Raw genomic sequence first — 17581 nt, 5'->3', positions numbered from 1 at the left:
ACGCCTGACAGCACACCTTGCCGCAGAGCCAGGCTGGGAACTGGCTGCACGTGTGGCCTGTGGTTGAGTGGGATGGAGTTAAGTAAAGCACGGTTGGCCCCACATCTATGACGGGGCCACAGGAAGTCATGTGAGTCCCGGGGATCCAGCCCACCCTTCTGCGGTTCCAGCGGGAGCATCGGGGGCGGGCGTGGGGCCAGATCTCTCCTGCTCACCCCTCCGTAGGTCCCCTTCTGTTCGCTGCTGCCTTGCCTCTGGAGTCACACTCCAGTCTGAGCTGCAAGGACTTTGCAAGCTCACCCACCTGGCTCCCCCTGGAAGGCCAGGCCCTGTGACACTTGAGGTGTCCTGAACCTGCCTCACACCATGGGTGTCTGTTTACTGAACCTTATTCACGCCCAAAATTGTGTCCTCCCAGACTTTGACTTCCTTCCTTCCTTCCTTCCTTCCTTCCTTCCTTCCTTCCTTCCTTCCTTCCTTCCTTCCTTTCTTCCTTCCTCCCTCCCTCCTTTCCTTCCTTCCTTCCTTCCCTCTCCTCCCTCTCTTCCTTTCTTCTCCTTCCTTCCTTCCTCCCTCCCTTCCTTTCCTCTCCTCCCTCTTCTTCCTTCCTTCCTTCCTTCCTTCCTTCCTTCCTTCCTTCCTTCCTTCCTTCCTTCCTTCCTTCCTTCCTTCCTTCCTTCCTTCCTCCCTCCCTCCCTCCCTCCCTCCCTCCCTCCCTTCCTTCCTTCCTTCCTTCCTTCCTTCCTTCCTTCCTTCCTTCCTTCCTTCCTTCCTTCCTTCCCTCTCCTCCCTCTCTTCCTTCCTTCCTTCCTTCCTTCCCTCTCCTCCCTCTCTTCCTTTCTTCTCCTTCCTTCCTTCCTTCCTCCCTCCCTCCCTCCCTCCCTCCTCCCTCCCTCCCTCCCTCCCTCCCTTCCTTCCTTCCCTCTCCTCCTTCTCTTCCTTTCTTCTCCTTCCTTCCTTCCCTCTCCTCCCTCTCTTCCTTTCTTCTCCTTCCTTCCTTCCTTCCTTCCTTCCTTCCTTCCTTCCTTCCTTCCTTCCTTCCTTCCTTCCTTCCTTCCTTCCTTCCTTCCTTCCTTCCTTCCTTCCTTCCTCTCTCCCTCCCTCCCCCAAGCAATACTCAGGCCAGAGGGTACAGTACTGTTTGGACCTCATTGTGCCAGAACCCCTGGGGCCACATAGGGTTGTGTTCTGTGTGTGTGTGTGTGCGCGCGCGCGCGACGTTGTGGGTCAGAATGCGGGTCCCATGCCCCATGCATGCAGAATACTCGATCCTGATCCTCATGCTCTCTCCCCAGCCCTGACCTTGATATTTCATCCTTAATCTTTTTCCCACTCTGGCGGGTGAGCACGTGCACTCCCAAATCAGCTCTTGGGGATTCTTTGAACAATGAAGGATTAGAAACAGGTCTGGGAAAAGTCCATACCCAGCCCTTGAAGGAAGCATATGTGACTCTGAGTTCTCCCTTCACCACTCACTCACTGTATGATGTTCGTTGACTTTTTTTTTTTAATCTCGCTGGGCTTCAGTTTTTCATCTACAAAATGAATTATTAATCATCGCTAACAAGTATTGAGTGCTTACCAGATGCCAGACACTGTTCTAAGCACTTTATGTGTATTAACTCATTGAATCCTCTCACCGAATGATGAGGCGAGAGCTATTCTTATCACCAATTTAGAGCTGGGGAAACGGGCTTATTGGGTTTCAAACCTGGGCAGTCTGGCTTCCTGGCTTCCACCACGGGCCGCCCCTCCTCTCCTCAGGAGCGTGGGGACGAGAGGGTAACGTGGACGCAGAAGCTCTGAAAAGGGCATTGCAGATCGATCACTCTCCTTCAGAGGGTCTCCACGGGGAGAGCGCCTTTCAATTCTTTCAAATATGCAGAAATTAAACAAACAAGCCTAAGGAAGAAGCCAGGCGCCGTTTGTGAGAAACGCTTGGGCAAAGGCAGGATCTGCTTGGGATCCAGAAAAAAAACAGAACAAAACCAAACCCAAACCCAAACCAGCCCGATCCAGAGCAGAGGACGCCTTGCCTTGGCTATTCTGGTCCCTTGGCAGGTGCAATGCTGGGGAGGGTGTGTCGGACTTCGCCTAAGCGTCAATCCATCAAATTCCTTCCTTCTGACTTTGTACCGAACAAAGAACCTTGTGGTATTGATTTCCTTTCCCAAAAGTCTATCCTTCCTGAAAGAGACTGTGCTGACCAATCAGCCCCAGGATTCCCGTCTGCTGGGGGGTTTCGTTTCTCGGTGTAAATGAGTAAATTGCATTTCGGGTTTATCAATCAGTCTCGCCCGAGTTTGTTTGCTGTAGGTCATTTCCCCCACAGCTAATCACAGCCACGACGTTCCCAGAGCTGGGGAAGACCTGATTTCTGGAGGGTGGAGGCGAGATGTCCTCAGAATGATGTGACAGCTTCGAATCGTTTCAGACGGAACGGACAGAGAGGGGTGGGGTTGCAGGGGTGGGAAGAACTTTTTTATGGAGAAAGGAAACATCACGGAAGGCTTCATGGAGGAGGATGCCATTGGCCCCCTGGAAGAGGAATAATACAGGACAGTGTAAGGCACAAGTCCTGGAGTCTGTTTCTCACCACTGGCTCTGTGCTTATCAGCATTATTTCACCTTCTTGGACTGCAAGTCCTCATTCTAACTTTAATGTATTTCATTACAAATAATTTTTTGGTATTATTTGTTGTGGGGGTGGGTGAGAGCTGGTGGTGTCAGGGGCTGCTCTTGACTGCGTGGGGCTCATTCCTGGTGCCTTTTGGGGCGAACATGTGTTACTAGGACCGACTATCTCTCTGGCTCTATTTTTATTTTATGATTTTATTATTCATCCATTCCTTGATTTGTTCATTTTTAGGGGGGTGGGCACATGTGGCGGTGCTCAGGGCTTCCTCCTGGCTGTGTTCAGGGACCATTCCTGGAGGTACTCGGGGATTGAACCGGAATGGGCTGTGAGCAAGGCAAATGCCTTAACCTCTGTACTACCTCGCTGGCTCTCTTTCTATTTTTTTTCTTTTTTGGGTCACACCCGGCGATGCACAGGGGTTATTCTTGGCTCTGCACTCAGGAATTACTCCTGGTGGTGCTCAGGGAACCATATGGGATGTTGGGACTCGAACCCGGGTCGGCCGCATGCAAGACAAACACCCTACCTGCTGTGCTATTATTCCAGCCCCTTTATTTATATTTTTTATAGGGACCAACTCCAGCAGTGCTCAGGGGACTCAGACGGCCACCCCCACTGGTGTTTGGGGAGGTGGGGCATGTCAGGGATCTAACCTAGAACCTCTTCTGTTTAAACTCTCCCTCCCGACCCTAGGTCTCTCTCTCTCTCTCTCTCTCTCTCTCTCTCTCTCTCTCTCTCTCTCTTTCTCTCTCTCTCTCACTCACGTTCTGTCTCAATAGAAACATTTATTGGGAGGTAGAAAGGAAAGGGAAGGGCAAGTTCCCAATCAGGAGGAACTTAGTATAAGACTACATTTGCTGTTTCTCATTTTTTGGGGGGCTTTTTGGGTCACCCAGCAATGCACAGGGGTTACTCCTGGCTCTGCACTCAGGAATCACTCCTGGAGGTGCTCATATGGGATGCTGGGAATCGAACCCAGGTCAGCTGCATGCAAGGCAAATGCCCTCCCTGCTGTGCTATCGCTCCAGCCCCGTTTCTCATTTTAAAAGTGACCCTAAGACAGTAGTCACACCCGAGAGAGAGGGCACAGAGATGACAGATGGTGCTTGTCTTACACCTGGCATGATCCTTGAGTGCAGAGCCAGGAGTAAGCTCTGAGGACCCCCGGATGTGCAACCCCCCCCCCCCCAAAGCCAAACCCAAACTTCAACAAAACCCAAATCAAAGACAGTAGTCACCAAAGGGGGTGTCTGTGAGGATAAAATGATTCTATACAGGGGTGGGAGGGATGATAATACAGCGGGTAGGGCTTCTGCCTTGCACGCGTCCAACCCAGGTTCCATCCCATGTGGTCCCCTGAGCACCACCAGGAGTAATTCCTGAGTGCAGAGCCAGGAGTAACCCCTGAGCATCGCCGGGTGTGACCCAGAAAGTAAAAAATAAATAAATAAATAAATAAAGATACAAAGATCATATACATAATCACTGCACTGTGCCCTGCCCCCCGGCCACCCTTAGTTCGGAGCCCCAGGGACACTGGCAGCCGTTAGTTCTCCTTCTCTGTAATGAGGCTTTCATTGAGAATTCTAGGAAAGGCACAGCTGAGCCCGGCCGCGTCCCCAGGGGAGCGGCGGGCCGAGTCTGTTTGCCTGAGGACGCGGAGGGCACCGGGCTCTCTGCAGCACGGGCCTCTTTCCTGGACGGCGGGCACAGCCTGTCCTGCGGTTTCGAGCCCGCGGGGAGCTGCTTGTCCGATCTATAAGAACCCATCAGCCTCCAGAACTTCCGTGGTTTCCGAGTCACTGTCAGGCCGTCAGCTTCCAAGCACCACCCCCACCCCCCACCCCTGCAAGGCAGCGCTAGGGCTCCAGTTTCCCCAGTTCCGTGGAGGGAAGAGTGAGGGACAGGCCCCACGCAGCCCCCTCGCCCCCACAGGCTCAGCACTACTCAGCCCCTTCCTAGACTCCGGGTGTCCAGGAAGGTCCGGCTCACCGAGGCAGGAACCAGAGCTCCGAGGAGGAAGTGGATCCACGTGGCCTCACCCGGGCGACCCAGGCCTCTGCCCTGCATCACCCCAGCCTCCTGAGCTTCCGCTGTCAGTGCACAAATGCAGGGTGGAGTCCCGGCTTCCCCTCCCCACCCCATCTTTCCCAGACACATCTGCTTCCAGCACCAGCCACCGGAAACGGTTCCCTTCGCCTCCTCCTAGAGCCCAAGCGTCCCCCTCCACTGGCCGAGGACGCCTTCGGAAAGGGACGCCTGCCCATTTCCTAGTACTGACCTCTGATCGCTGCCTCCCCAATTCCAGAGCACGTGTCCGTTTAAAAATTTTTTTTTTAATTTTTATTATTATTATTATTATTTTTTGCTTTTTTTTTTTGGGTCACACCTGGCGATGCACAGGGGTTACTCCTGGCTCATGCATTCAGGAATAACTCCTGGCGGTGCTCAGGGGACCATATGGGATGCTGGGAATCGAACCTGGGTCGACTGTGTGCAAGGCAAACGCCCTACCCGCTGTGCTATCGCTCCAGCCCCCTAAAATTTTTTTTTAATAAAAAAAAATTTTTTTTTTTTTGCTTTTTGGGTCACACCCTGTGATGCTCAGGGGTTATTCCTGGCTTTGTACTCAGGAATTACTCCTGGCGATGCTTGGGGGACCATATGGGATGCTGGGGATCAAACCCGGGTCAGCTGCGTGCAAGGCAAACGCCCTACCCGCTGTGCTATCGCTCTGGGCCCCTAATAAAAAATATTTTTAATTTAAAATATTTTTTTGCTTTTTGGGTCACTCCTGGCAATGCACAGGGGTCACTCCTGGCTCTGCACTCAGGAATTACTCCTGGCGGTGCTCAGGGAATCATATGGGATGCTGGGAATTGAACCCGGGTCGGCCGCGTGCAAGGCAAATGCCCTACCCACTGTGCTATCACTCCAGCCCCCTCCAGCCCCTCATTTAAAAATTTTATTTCCATAAGGTTGTTCACATTAATTGATTACCTTCAGTATTTCAACACCAATCCCATCACCATGACACCTACCCACCACCATCATTTTGGATTTCTCCACCACCATTCAAGCTGGCCTGCCACAGGCAGATACTAGATAATTAATTTTCTTCTCTCTCTCTCTCTTTTTTTTTTTGCTTTTTGGGTCACACTTAACTATGCACAGGGGTTACTCCCGGCTCATGCACTCAGGAATTACTGATGGCGATGCTCAGGGGACCATATGCTAGGGATCGAACCCGGGTCGGCCTCATGTAAAGCAAACACCCTACCTGCTGTGCTATCGCTCCAGCCCCGGATAATTTATTTTCTATTGCTTATTATGAGTATCGGGATGATGATGATGATGATGATGATGATGATGATGATGATGAGGAGGAGGAGGAGGAGGAGGAGGAGGAGGAGTATCATGAGAGGTCGCACGGCCGTGAAAGCAGCTGCGCGCTCCTGGGATTCTAAAATTGTAAATGACTGAGGTCCAGAGACATTTCTGTGGGGAGCTAATCCATCAGCACTCGGGGGAGCCCCCTGAAGGGAGGGAGAGGGGGGTGCTGGTGAAGAATGCTGGCTGAGGCCAGGCTTCCGACTCCAGTGGCAGAATACATACTGGCTTGTGTGAGGTTCTGAGTTCTATCCCTGCCACCTCAGGGACCCCCCAAGCCCCGATAGGTGTAGCCCTGGTGTCCCCCAGAACTGCTAGGTATACCCCCTAAAAGAGACCCAGCATGGACAGACCATCAGTCCTGCCTCGAACTACTGGGGACATCTTGGCAGAGTTGCTTGGTCCCTGGGACCCCTGTTGGACCACATCATGGATGTTAATGACATACTTATCTCCAGAGAGTGCCCGATATCCAGGGAGTGCTCAGGGATTACTCCTGGATTTAAGAATCACTCCTGGCAGGACGCCAGGGGACCATATGGGGTCAGGTCAGGGATTGTACTCGGGTCAGCCAGGTGCAAGGCAAGAGCCCTGTATACTGTATTATCTCTCTAGCCTTTAATTCAATATATATTTTTTGTTTGTCTTTTGGGTCATACCCAGCGATGGTCAGAGATTATTCCTGGCTCTGCACTCAGGAATTACTCCTGGCAGTGTTTGGGGAACCATATGGGATGCTGGGGATTGAACTCAGGTCGGCTGCATGCAAGGCAAATGCCTTACCTGCTGCACTATCGCTCTGGCCCCTAACCCAGGAATTTTTATCAACAATGACAGCTACCACATTTGTCAGAGCATCACATAGGCCACTTACACAAGAACTTTTTTCCTGAGCTGGAGCCATAGTACAGCAGGGAGGGCTCTTGCCTTGTATGTGGCTGATGTGGATTCAATCCCTGGCATCCCTAAGCACTTCCGGGAGTAATTCCTGAGAAAAGAGCCAAGAGTAACCCCTGCACATTGCTAGGCCTGGTCAAAAAATAGAAAGGAAAAAAAAAGTATCTTTTCTTCTAGCGTTTTCTGCATTCACAGATTCAAACAGCCCCAGAAGAGTTGGCGGACTCCGTGGATGTAGAACCAGGCGAGACAGAATGAAGGATCAAGGACTTACTTGACTCTTACTCTTCAGACTTTGATATGGGGTGTGTGTGTGTGTGTGTGTGTGTGTGTGTGTGTGTGTGTGTGTGTGTGTGTGTGTGTCCTAAACCAATTCCCCACACAGCTAGTAAAAAACAACTATACTTAAGTTTTTGGTGAATCAAATTATATGTGCCTTTGCATTTTCAACTGCAGGGCACTTAGCATCCCTAACTCAGCATTGTCCAAGGGCCAGCTCCGTGTATTAACTGGTTACTAGACTAATTGGGTAACTTCCTTACATTCTCTTTAATTCACACAACAATCCATATCCTGTACGAAGCATGATAGATGAAGGCATGGAAGCTCAGAGGGCCCAGTAAAATCAGTAATTGGCTTGCAATCAGCTGGCTTTTTCTTTCCTTGGTATTCTCTCTCTCTCTCTCTCTCTCTCTCTCTCTCTGTCCCTGTCACACACACACTCTCTTTCACACACACACTATCTTACAGACACTCTCTCACACACACTTTGTCTCTGTCTCTGTCTCTGTCTCTGTCTGTCTGTTTGTCTGTCTGTCTGTCTCTCTCTCACACACACTGAAATAAAAGAGACAATATTTTCATTCCCCCTTTGTTTTCTAGCTCTTCAAACCTCTTTCCAGATCCTAGTTGGGGAGAGCAATAGCACAGTGGGTAGGACATTTGCCTTGCATGTAGCCGACCCTGGTTTGATTCCTCTAGTCCCTCTGGGAGAGCCCGGCCAGCTACCGAGAGTATCCCACCCACATGACAGAGCCTGGCAAGCTACCCGTGGCATATTCGATATGCCAAAAACAGTAACAACAAGTCTCTTAATGGAGGCGTTACTGGTGCCCGCTCGAGCAAATCAATGAACACTGGATGACAGTGCTACAGTGGGGGAGAAGCAAACGTTTGAATAGGGCTGGGCCCAGATTTTGAGAGGACAGAAAAGTTCATTAGGATTAGCAAAAATGAAAATTCACCAAACTGGTGCCTTACATTTTTATCTAAGTAGGGGGTAGGGGGCAAGAAAGAGCCTCACTGGAGAGAGGCCCTGGCGTAGGGGAGGGCCTGGCGTATGTATTTGGAGGAGACCCCAGAGAGATCTGTCCAGAGGCAGGGCTGCCCGGGCAGGTAGCTGGCGGACGGGCAGCCGGTGCTTTGGCCCGGGGGTAGCTCTGCGCAGTCCATCCACGCTACCCTGTCTGGCAAAGCCTTCTTCTGGGTCCTGAAGAAACGAACTCGCCTCCGCAGCCCCTGGCCATCGTCCACCGGGCAGAGCCTGGACATGCAGACCTGCGGGGAAGCAGGAGAAAGAGCCTCTCGGGCACCCGTAGGGGGTCGGGACATCCGAGACCTGATCTCTGCTCATTCTGCTGCCCAAAGCCACGCTGGCCTGTGGCTGGCGTCCCCGGGGATCCGGCCACTAAAGGGTGCTGAGCAGGTAAGTGGTGTCATCCGAGGAGAGCCACGGGGACTCGGCGGGAGCAGTGGTTTGGAAGCGGGAATGTTGGGCGGGAGGTGGCGGGTCTGAAGTCGGCACTAGCCATGACGGGAGAAGAGAGGGATTCAGAGGGGGGATCAATAGGACTTGATTGATTGACACGGGCTCAAGTCCAGCCGCCTTTACTTAGCCGGTCATGGCAGCCTCCGCGCCTCTTCCCTCCGCTTGCGTCTCTCTGCTCTTCGCTGCTTCCAGAATGTTCTTGCTCTGTCAAAGCTCCCTGTCTCTGAATGGCATCTACTTTGATGGGTTGTTCTTGCATTCCAGAGCCCTGTTTGGTGTGTGTGTGTGTGTGTGTGTGTGTGTGTGTGTGTGTGTGTGTGTGTGCGCGTGTGTGTGGCCAATTAGATAGAAAAGGTTCTCCTTAGAGTATTTGAGAAATTGCCTGCCCTAGAGGCAGGGTGAGGATTGGGATGATGTCTGTGTGTGTGTGTGTGTGTGTGTGTGTGTGTGTGTGTGTGTGTGTGTGTGTATTCTGGGGACATGGTGGTGGAAACTGCACTGGAGGGATGGCTGTTCGATCATTGTACGGCTGAATCTCGAGCATGAAAGCTTTGTAACTGTATCTCACGGTGATTCAATTAAAAGAAAGAAAGGAATGGGAAGTTCACGCCCAATTCAAACAGCTTAATCAATGGCTGAATAAATAGCAGTACTCCTACATAAAAAAAAAAAAAGAAAGAAAAGGTTCTCCTTGAAGGAAGCACTGATTCTCTTCTCTATGAACCCTCACACGGAGCATGACTCCAGCTGAACCTGCCACAGTTTTCTCTCTCTCCCCCGCCACACACCATTTATATTTGTGCCCCTACCCCTGACCCAGTCCGAACTCCCTATATCCAAAGACAGAACATTCCTATCACATTTTGGGGTATATTTGGGATATGGGCATGCTCACAGTTTCTTCGTATAAACTAATGGTAATCACTTTCCCAGGAAACCCTCCCTTCCCCCACGCCCTCCCCCACCAAATAATCTACCTAATCATCACTGTATCACTGTCATCCCGTTGCTCATCGATTTGCTCGAGCGGGCACCAGTCACGTCTCCATTGTGAGACTTGTTGTTAGTGTTTTTGGCGAATACGCCATGGGTATCTTGCCAGGCTCTGCGCGGGCGGGATACTCTCGGTAGCTTGCAGGGCTCTCTGAGAGGGACAGAGGAATTGAACCTGGGTCGACCACGTGCAAGGCAAACGCCCTACCCACTGTGCTATCGCTCCAGCCCAATCATATCCAAGCATACCACACAGGAATGTTCTGGAGCAGAAGGAAGGAGCCTCTTTATTTGTTGAAAAACTTAGTTCACACAAAAACGAACAGAAAAACCACATGGGGGTGGGGTGGAAAAGATGTGAAAAGAGAAAGAACGGAGAGACGACGGGACTAGCCGTCGCCCGCCCGTTGGGTCTGACGAGGCGTGCTTCTCCCTGAGGTCGCCCCTTAAGCCTCGCCAGACGAGGCCCCAGAGTGATGCTGGTCGAGTCTGTCCCTGCGAGCTGCTGCAGCTCAAATGGAATGAAAGCGCTCAGTGAATATTCTAACAGCCTGTTCCGCAAGGCGTCCCCTTCCCAGAGCCTTCTGGAGACATGGGTGTGGGTGTCTGGGTACGGGGTGTGTGTGGGGCTGTGGGGGGCACAGAGAGACACAGGAGACAGAGGGCCAGCAAGGTGCGCAGAGCCCTGGGCCAGCTGTCCCCAGAGTGTGCACTTTGGTCCCGCAGGCACAGAGAACCCGGGAACCCAGGCCTTCTGCTCCGGCAGATTTACATTTTTATGTTCTCTCCCCGCCCCCCCCCCCCCACTCTCTCTCTCTCTCTCTCTCTCTCTCTCTCTCTCTCTCTGCTTTGACGTTCTCTGTTCCTCCCTGACTGCCTCCACCTTACTGATCCCCCCAAGTCCTCCAGAGAGCAAAAAAGTAAGCCAGAGCCGGAGAGAGGGCATGAATTAATTTCCATGTCTTTGCATCTTGCAGGAAAATAATGGGCCTTTGAGGCGGCTGTATTTTCTTAGGCTGCCCTCCTGCCACTCAGTCCATCTTTTAAGAAAATGTGGGTTTACTCCAACGTCTAGATCCCCGTTCATGAGATGGGGGGGGGCGGCGGGAGGGGCGGGTGAGGTTGGAGAGTCGGGCAGACAGGGTCACAGAGAGACCCTGGGCGGGTTACTCTCGTCTGCATACCATACCTGGAAACCGGAGAATCCAGTATTATTTGCAATCTGGTTACTGTTTACTGTCACCAGGGTTACTGTCCTCCTCATTCTCCGGGTATGGCATTTGTCTTAGGGTTATGTAATGGATGAGTAGCTTGGGTGTGGACCAGGAATTCCATCCCTCCCCCCCCCCCCCCCCCCCCCGCCATCAGTCACTAGGGGGAGGGGACTTGATTTTTCTTTCTTTCTTTTTTTTTTTTTTCTTTTTGGGTCACACCCGGCAATGCACAGGGGTTACTCCTGGCTCTGCATTCAGGAATTACCCCTGGCGGTGCTCAGGGGACCCTATGGGATGCTGGGATTCGAACCTGAGATGCTGGGATTTGAACCTGGGTTGGCCACGTGCAAGGAAAATGCCCTACCTGCTGTGCTATTGCTCCAGCCCTGGACTTGCTTTTTTTCACTTGATTGTCTTATAGAGTCTTCTTCATTCGGCCTCCCATTGTCCTAACTCTCACTGTTGCATTCTCTCTCTTTTTTTCTTTGCCTCTTGAAGCAGGGTAGGTTTGGAAGATCTCTATCCCTGGGCCCCTGCGGGATAAGGGCCACCGGAAAGGATCCTGGAGGCTCCATCGCACCCAGCTGGGCTTGTGGGGCTATGCGCAGCTCTGTGCTTGAGGTGACCCCTGGAGATGCTCCCGGGACGGATTGAACCAGACTGACTGCTTGTCACGCAAGCGCTTTAGTCTGGGCCCCAACTCTCCAGGCCCCTAGACCTGGCCTGGGGGGGAAATGGCCGGGACGTGGCCCAGGAAGCCTTTAGCTTCCTTACTCCAGGCTGGAGTGAGAGCCACGCAGCTGGTGGGGCTGGCTGTGTCGTGCGGATCCGCGCTGTCAGGCTTGGACGGGGCAATTATCTGTGTCTTTGATTAATAAAAAATGGAGCCATGAATGAATAATCAGCGCAGGCTGGAGCGGGCAGCCTGGCAGGGGTGACGCTTTCAAAACCTGGGCTGGGGGTGAGGCAGGGAGTAATCAAAGGGGTCCAGGGCTAGTGGCTGAGGAGGCGGGCGCCCCTCCCAGGGAACGGGTTTCTGAAGAGTGAGCAGCTTCTCGCTTGGGATTTGCAGTGGCCCCAGGAGCATCTGTGCAGGTGGGGAAAAACGTTCTGTGCAACCCCCCCCCTGCTCTGCAGTCAAGGTAACGTGCAGGCTTTAGGGTGTGTGCATGGGTGTGTGCAGGGGTGTGTGGGTGTGTGGACGCACGCATCTGTTGCATGCTCACGAGCATTCTGTGTTCCTGTGCGTCCATGTGCTGTGCGCGTGTGCACATGCCGTGTGCTTACATGGGTTTTGTGCGTGGACTGTATGCCTTGTGTGCTCGTGCCTGTGTTATGTACGCCTGTGTTCTGTGCACACATGTACGCATGCGCGTTGTGTGTGCATCTATGTTGTGTGCACGTGTTGTGTGCGCGCATGTTGTGTATGCATGCCTGGGTTAAGTGCATGTGTGTTGTGCGTGCGTGCCCTGTGTTGAGTGTGCGTAACTGTGGTATCTATGTTGTGTGCACGCATGTTGTGTGGGCACAGCTGTGTTGAATGCATGCGTGTTGTGTGCGCGCCCGTGTTGTATGCGCACCTAGGTTGAGTGCACGCCTGTTGTGTGTGCGCCTAGCGCCTGTGTTGTGTGTGCACCTAGGTTGAGTGCACGCTTGTTGTGTGTGCACCTAATTGTGTGCGCGTGTTGTGTGCGCACGTGTTGTGTGTGCAGAGTTGTATTGTGTGTGTGCGCGCTTGTGTGGTGTGAGCGCGTGCTGGGTCCCAGCTCGCTCCTGGGCCGGCCGCGGGCACGCCAAGTCGTTTGCAAAGCGAGCGGAGGCGGCGAGCAGCCAAGAGAAGGGCAAAGCGCCGGGCTGGCGCGGGGCGGGCGGGGAGGCGGCGGGGCGCGGGGGGGCGGCGGGGCGGGCCACCCAGAAGGAAGTGATGGGAAGCGGGGTGGAAGCCCTCCCCGGGCGCCGTCCCCGCGCGGGCCCTTCCGGGCAGCGGCGGCACCAACGGCGGCGGCGGCGGCGGCGGCGGCGGCGCGGGCGGGACGCGCGACTCCGGGCGGGCGCCGGGCGTGCAGGCGGCGGGGTAGGCGCGGGGGGCACCCGAGTGGGGCGGCGGGGCGGGGCGGGAGGGGTGCGGCGCCCCCCGGGGAGACGCGGAGGGACGCGGCCGGGGCAGGGGCGCGGGGTGGGGGGGGCGGCGGGCGTGGGAGTCCCCGAGTGGGGTCCCGACCGCCGCGCGCGAGCCGGGGCCTTTGGGCCATTCGCCCTGCCCGCCGGGACTCGCGAGCCCGTGACCTTGCCAGCACCAGATGACTTTCCCTGGAGCTTTTGTTTGCTGTTAGTCAAGGGACCCGAACTCTGCCCGGCCGCTTGCGAGAACCTGTTGAGGGGAGAGACAGAGAGAGAGCGGGAGAGCGGCGCGCCCTGGCCCTTCCCGCCAACCCCCTGCTCGCAGTTAACTGTTTTAGGGGGCAGCCTCCGTCCCCCACGCTCCCGCCTGCACTGCTGTGGCCTCGGAGGCTGTTTATTTTATTTTATTTTATTTTATTTTTTGCTTTTTGGGTCACCCCCGGCGATGCACACGGATTACTCCTGGCTCATGCACTCAGGAATTAATTACCCCTGGTCGTGCTCGGGGGGGACCATATAGGATGCTGGGAGTCGAACCCAGGTCAGCCGTATGCAAGGCAAACGCCCTACCCGCTGTGCTATCGCTCCAGCCCCTCGGAGGTTGTTTTAAAATTAAAAATGAATTTATTAAAAACAATATCTCTCTATATGGCTTTGGGTCATACGAAGAGAGGCTCAGGGGTTACTCCTGGCTCTGCACTCAGGATTACTCAGGATCTTATGGGATGCCGGGGATGGAACTGGGGTCAGCTGTGTGCGAGGCAAACACCCTCCCAGCTGTACTGTTGCTCCAGCCCCCAATTTAAATTTAATTTTTGGGCGACACTTGGTGGTGCTCAGGGCTGGGTCAGCTGTTGTTTTCTAACAGCTAGTTCTTTCATCCATCCACAAAGAACCACCTTTCCCACCTTAGCCCCTCTGTGTTATTAGTTTTGTTTTCCTTTTGGGGGGTGGGGCTCGCCGGGTTATGCTCAGGGCTTAACTCCTGGCTTTGCACTCAGGAGTCACTCCACACCCTGTGGGGATCAAACCTGGGTCGGCTGCATGTGCAAAACAAGCGCCTCCTCCCCTCTCCTCTCTTCCAAGTCCCCTCTGCCTTATTTTTTTTTTTTTACTTTTTGAGTCACACCTGGCTGTGCTTGGGGCTTGAGCTCAATACTCAGTCACTGGTGGGGCTCAGGAAACTAGATGCAATATTGGGGATCAAACGCTTGCTCGGGGGCACGCAAGGCCAGCTCTGTACCCTACCCGCTGTACGATCTCTTGGCACCCCGCCCCCCATCCCACCCCCTCCGCTGCCTTATTTTTTAGGTTCCAGTGATCCTCGGTTTACCCAGCCTGCCTTTTCCCCTTCCCCCAGACTCTGAGCCCGCGGGAGCGCCCTGAGCAGAAGGAACTTCCCAGATTCTCCAGGGTCAGCACTCAGCGTGCCTCCACCCCAGGCCATGCCCGGCCAGGGCCTGCCCCTGCGGGTGGCCACCCTGCTGACCGGGCTGCTCGAGTGCCTGGGCTTCGCGGGCGTCCTCTTCGGCTGGGCCTCGCTGGTGTTCGTCTTCAAGACCGAGCATTACTTCGAGGAGCTCTGTGAATCTGGTGCTCAGCGGGCGGGCAATGCCACGGGCCCGGCTGGTAAGTCGAGGGAGGCTGGCCCTAGGGGAGTCAGGTCTGGTTTCCAGGTGGCAGGGAAGGATAGGAGAGATCCCTGCCTCACACAGGCCCCTCTAGAAGGCCTGCGTAAGGTAAAAGAAAGGGGAGGGGGTGTGTCCGGATGCAAACCCCTCTGTGTTCCTGCAGCCTTGGTCCCAGAGGTGCCAGGGGAGGGGAATACCAGCTTCCCATCATCTCCCTGTGAACTTTCTTTTTTTTTTTTTTTTTTTTCCGCTTTTTGGGTCACACCCAGCGATGCTCAGGAGTTACTCCTGGTTTTGCACTCCGGAATTACTCCTGGCAGTGCTTGGGGGACCATATGGGATGCCGGGGATCGAAAACCCGGGTCGGCTGCAAGGCAAACTCCCTACCCGCTGTGCTATTGCTCCGGCCCCTCCCTGTGAACTTTCCAGAATGGACGAGCCTGCTTTAAAGGGAGCCCAGGGAACACGTGCTCTTAGCAGAAAGAGAGATAGGAGCCGTGTGTGTGTATGTGTGTGTGTGTGTGTGTGTGTGTGTGTGTGTGTGTGTGTGTGTGTGTGGTCCCCGAGATCTCTCCCCTCCTCTCTTCCAGACTGCAAAGCCCAGGATGAGAGGTTCTCGCTCATCTTCACCCTGGCATCCTTCATGAACAACTTCATGACCTTCCCCACCGGCTACATCTTCGACCGTTTCCACACCACGGCTGCCCGCCTTGTAGCCATGTGAGTGACCCCGGGTTCTGGCTGCAGCGGCATCGCTGGGAGGGAGACTCAGGTTAGGGGGCCTGGGAGCTGCCACCCAGCCCTAGGCCTCCCCTCCCCACCCCCATCCATATAGTAGCTGACTTCCCCCTCCCTCTCTATTCTGCTGAGGGCTCTGGTTTTTTTTTTTTCTTTTGGTTTTTGCTTTTTTTTGGGTCACACCCAGTGATGCTCAGGGGTTCCTCCTGGCTCTGCACTCAGGAATTACTCTTGGCGGTGTTGGGGGACCTTATGGGATGCTGGGAATCGAACCCGGATCTGGCGAATGCAAGGCAAACGCCCTACCAGCTGTGCTATAGCTCCAGCCCTGGCTGAGGGCTCTGGGTCGGACCCCTGCTCTCTTTGCTCCCTCTCCTTCCTCTGCTCCATGTGACGGTGGCTTCTCACTGAATTGAGCGGGAATCCGGGCCTCGTTCCCGCGAAGGCGGGGCCTGGAGCCTGTGGTTATGATATGAGCAAAACCCCAAGCTGGTGCTTCGCCTGTTCCCGGCAGGAAATCCTTAATGTCCCGTCAGATCTCATGGCCTGGCCACTCCAGGTTACTCATCCTCTTCTCTACCCTCAGGACAGAGCGGAGCGTAAGCTAGTAAAATCTTCTGGGCAGGTCCCGTGGTAGAATTGGGGTGGGTGCAACTGGGTGGGGTCCTAGACAGATGAGTCAGAGGAGGGTCAGAGACTCGATCTTGCTCACGCAGTCACTGGCATGGCCCCCGTCTCCACGGCCAGGTCCCGTGATAAGCGGCGGTCTGGTGGCGGCCGATAGGGTTTGTTGATGAGGGCTCTGCCAGTGAGGCCGGCCGGAAACAGTCAGAGAGAAAAACCCAGTTCCGTGTTTTGAGTCTTGAGGTGTTTCCTGACTGTGATCCCCACCAGTTCGGTCGCCTGAGCCTTCCTGTCTGTTTGCCCCGCTCCTGTCTCTAGCCTTAGCGTGTTCAGCAAACCTCAGGCTTCCTTCCTGGGCATGCCCACACGTTGCTCCTGGTCCTCTGTTTACCCAATACTTGGTTTCTGCCCTTCTCCCCCCCCAGTTCTGCAGCATTAGTTGCTTGTCCACTCTGCATGGACACTGTCTCCTTGGATACCTGGCCTGCAGGCTAAGGGCCGCACCGAAGACTCCAACCCTTCTTCCGTGACGGGAAATACTTTCAGTTTTCTTTTTTTCTTTTTTCTGCTGCCGGGACGGTACCCAGGGCCTCACCCACGCCGAGCCAGCCACCACTCTCCCGCTTTTCTTTCTCCCCCTTCTCCACATCCCCGCCCCCCCCCCCCTGCTTTTTTTTGGTTTGCGTGTTTGTTTTGATTTATGCTCCACACCCGGAATATTTCAGGATCTTTCTGGCTTACTCCTGGCTCTGTGCTCAGGGGTCACCTCTGGCAGAGCTGGGTGACCCAATGTGATGCTGGGGATTGACCCCCTGGCCAGCTGTGTGCAAGGCGAGCCATTTCCCCACTGGGCCATGTCTTCAGCCCACCCTCACTTTTGTGTGTGGGTGTGGGTGTGGGTGTGAGTGTCCCGTCCCGTGGGACTAGTCAATGTGAGTAACCGGGAGAGGGTGCGTGAGTGGTAGAAAGAGAGAGAGAGAGAAGAATCGGAGCAAGACAAGGCTTTGGTCAAGCAAGCAAGCAAAAGCTCTTTACTTCTCTCAAGCTAGTTTTTTTTTTTTTTTGGGTCACACCTGGCGATGCACAGGGGTTACTCCTGGCTCTGCACTCAGGAATTACCCCTGGCAGTGCCCAGGGGACCCTATGGGATGCTGGGAATCGATCCCTACCCACTGTGCTATCGCTCCAGCTCCCTCAAGCCAGTTTTTTATAATTGATGACATGAGGAGGTAGGCAAAATGGGGAAGTAACAATACCTGCACATTTTCAGTGACACAGGGTGCAGGCCCTAACGGCGGGCGCATGACAGTTAACTCGGGCGTTGCTCAGAAACTTTACACAATGTGTTGTACCGTTTTCCTGAGAAGAGGTTAATTTCTCAATGTAAGGGCATTTTTCCAAAAAAGGGTTGGGTCCTTAATTGCAGGCCAGGCTATACTGACATTTTGGCTCCCGGCATGTGTGTGTGTGGGGGGGGGGCGGGGGAGGGAAGTCACACCTGGCGTTGCTCCGCAGTTCTTTGTGGCTCAGTGCTTGGGGGAACTCGCGCAGTGCTGGGATGGAATCA

At 54.2% G+C, this 17581-nt stretch overlaps 1 protein-coding gene across 1 annotated transcript in view; it reads left to right on the top strand.

Annotated features, from left to right (window-relative positions):
* The first annotated feature begins 12843 nt into the window (after positions 1-12843).
* SLC43A3 (solute carrier family 43 member 3) overlaps positions 12844-17581 on the top strand; it is a 29432-nt gene continuing 24694 nt past the window's right edge. Inside the window, exons 1-3 of the mRNA XM_055142014.1 lie at positions 12844-12974; positions 14382-14650; positions 15243-15372. Coding sequence (XP_054997989.1) covers positions 14467-14650; positions 15243-15372 — 314 coding nt within the window. The 5' untranslated portion in view covers positions 12844-12974; positions 14382-14466. The remainder of the gene's footprint in view (positions 12975-14381; positions 14651-15242; positions 15373-17581) is intronic.

Source organism: Sorex araneus, chromosome 6 (genome assembly GCF_027595985.1).
Source record: "Sorex araneus isolate mSorAra2 chromosome 6, mSorAra2.pri, whole genome shotgun sequence".
NCBI lineage: Eukaryota > Metazoa > Chordata > Mammalia > Eulipotyphla > Soricidae > Sorex > Sorex araneus.
The sequence above is the reverse complement of the archived record's forward strand: the minus strand, read 5'-3'. Positions and strand labels throughout refer to the sequence as shown.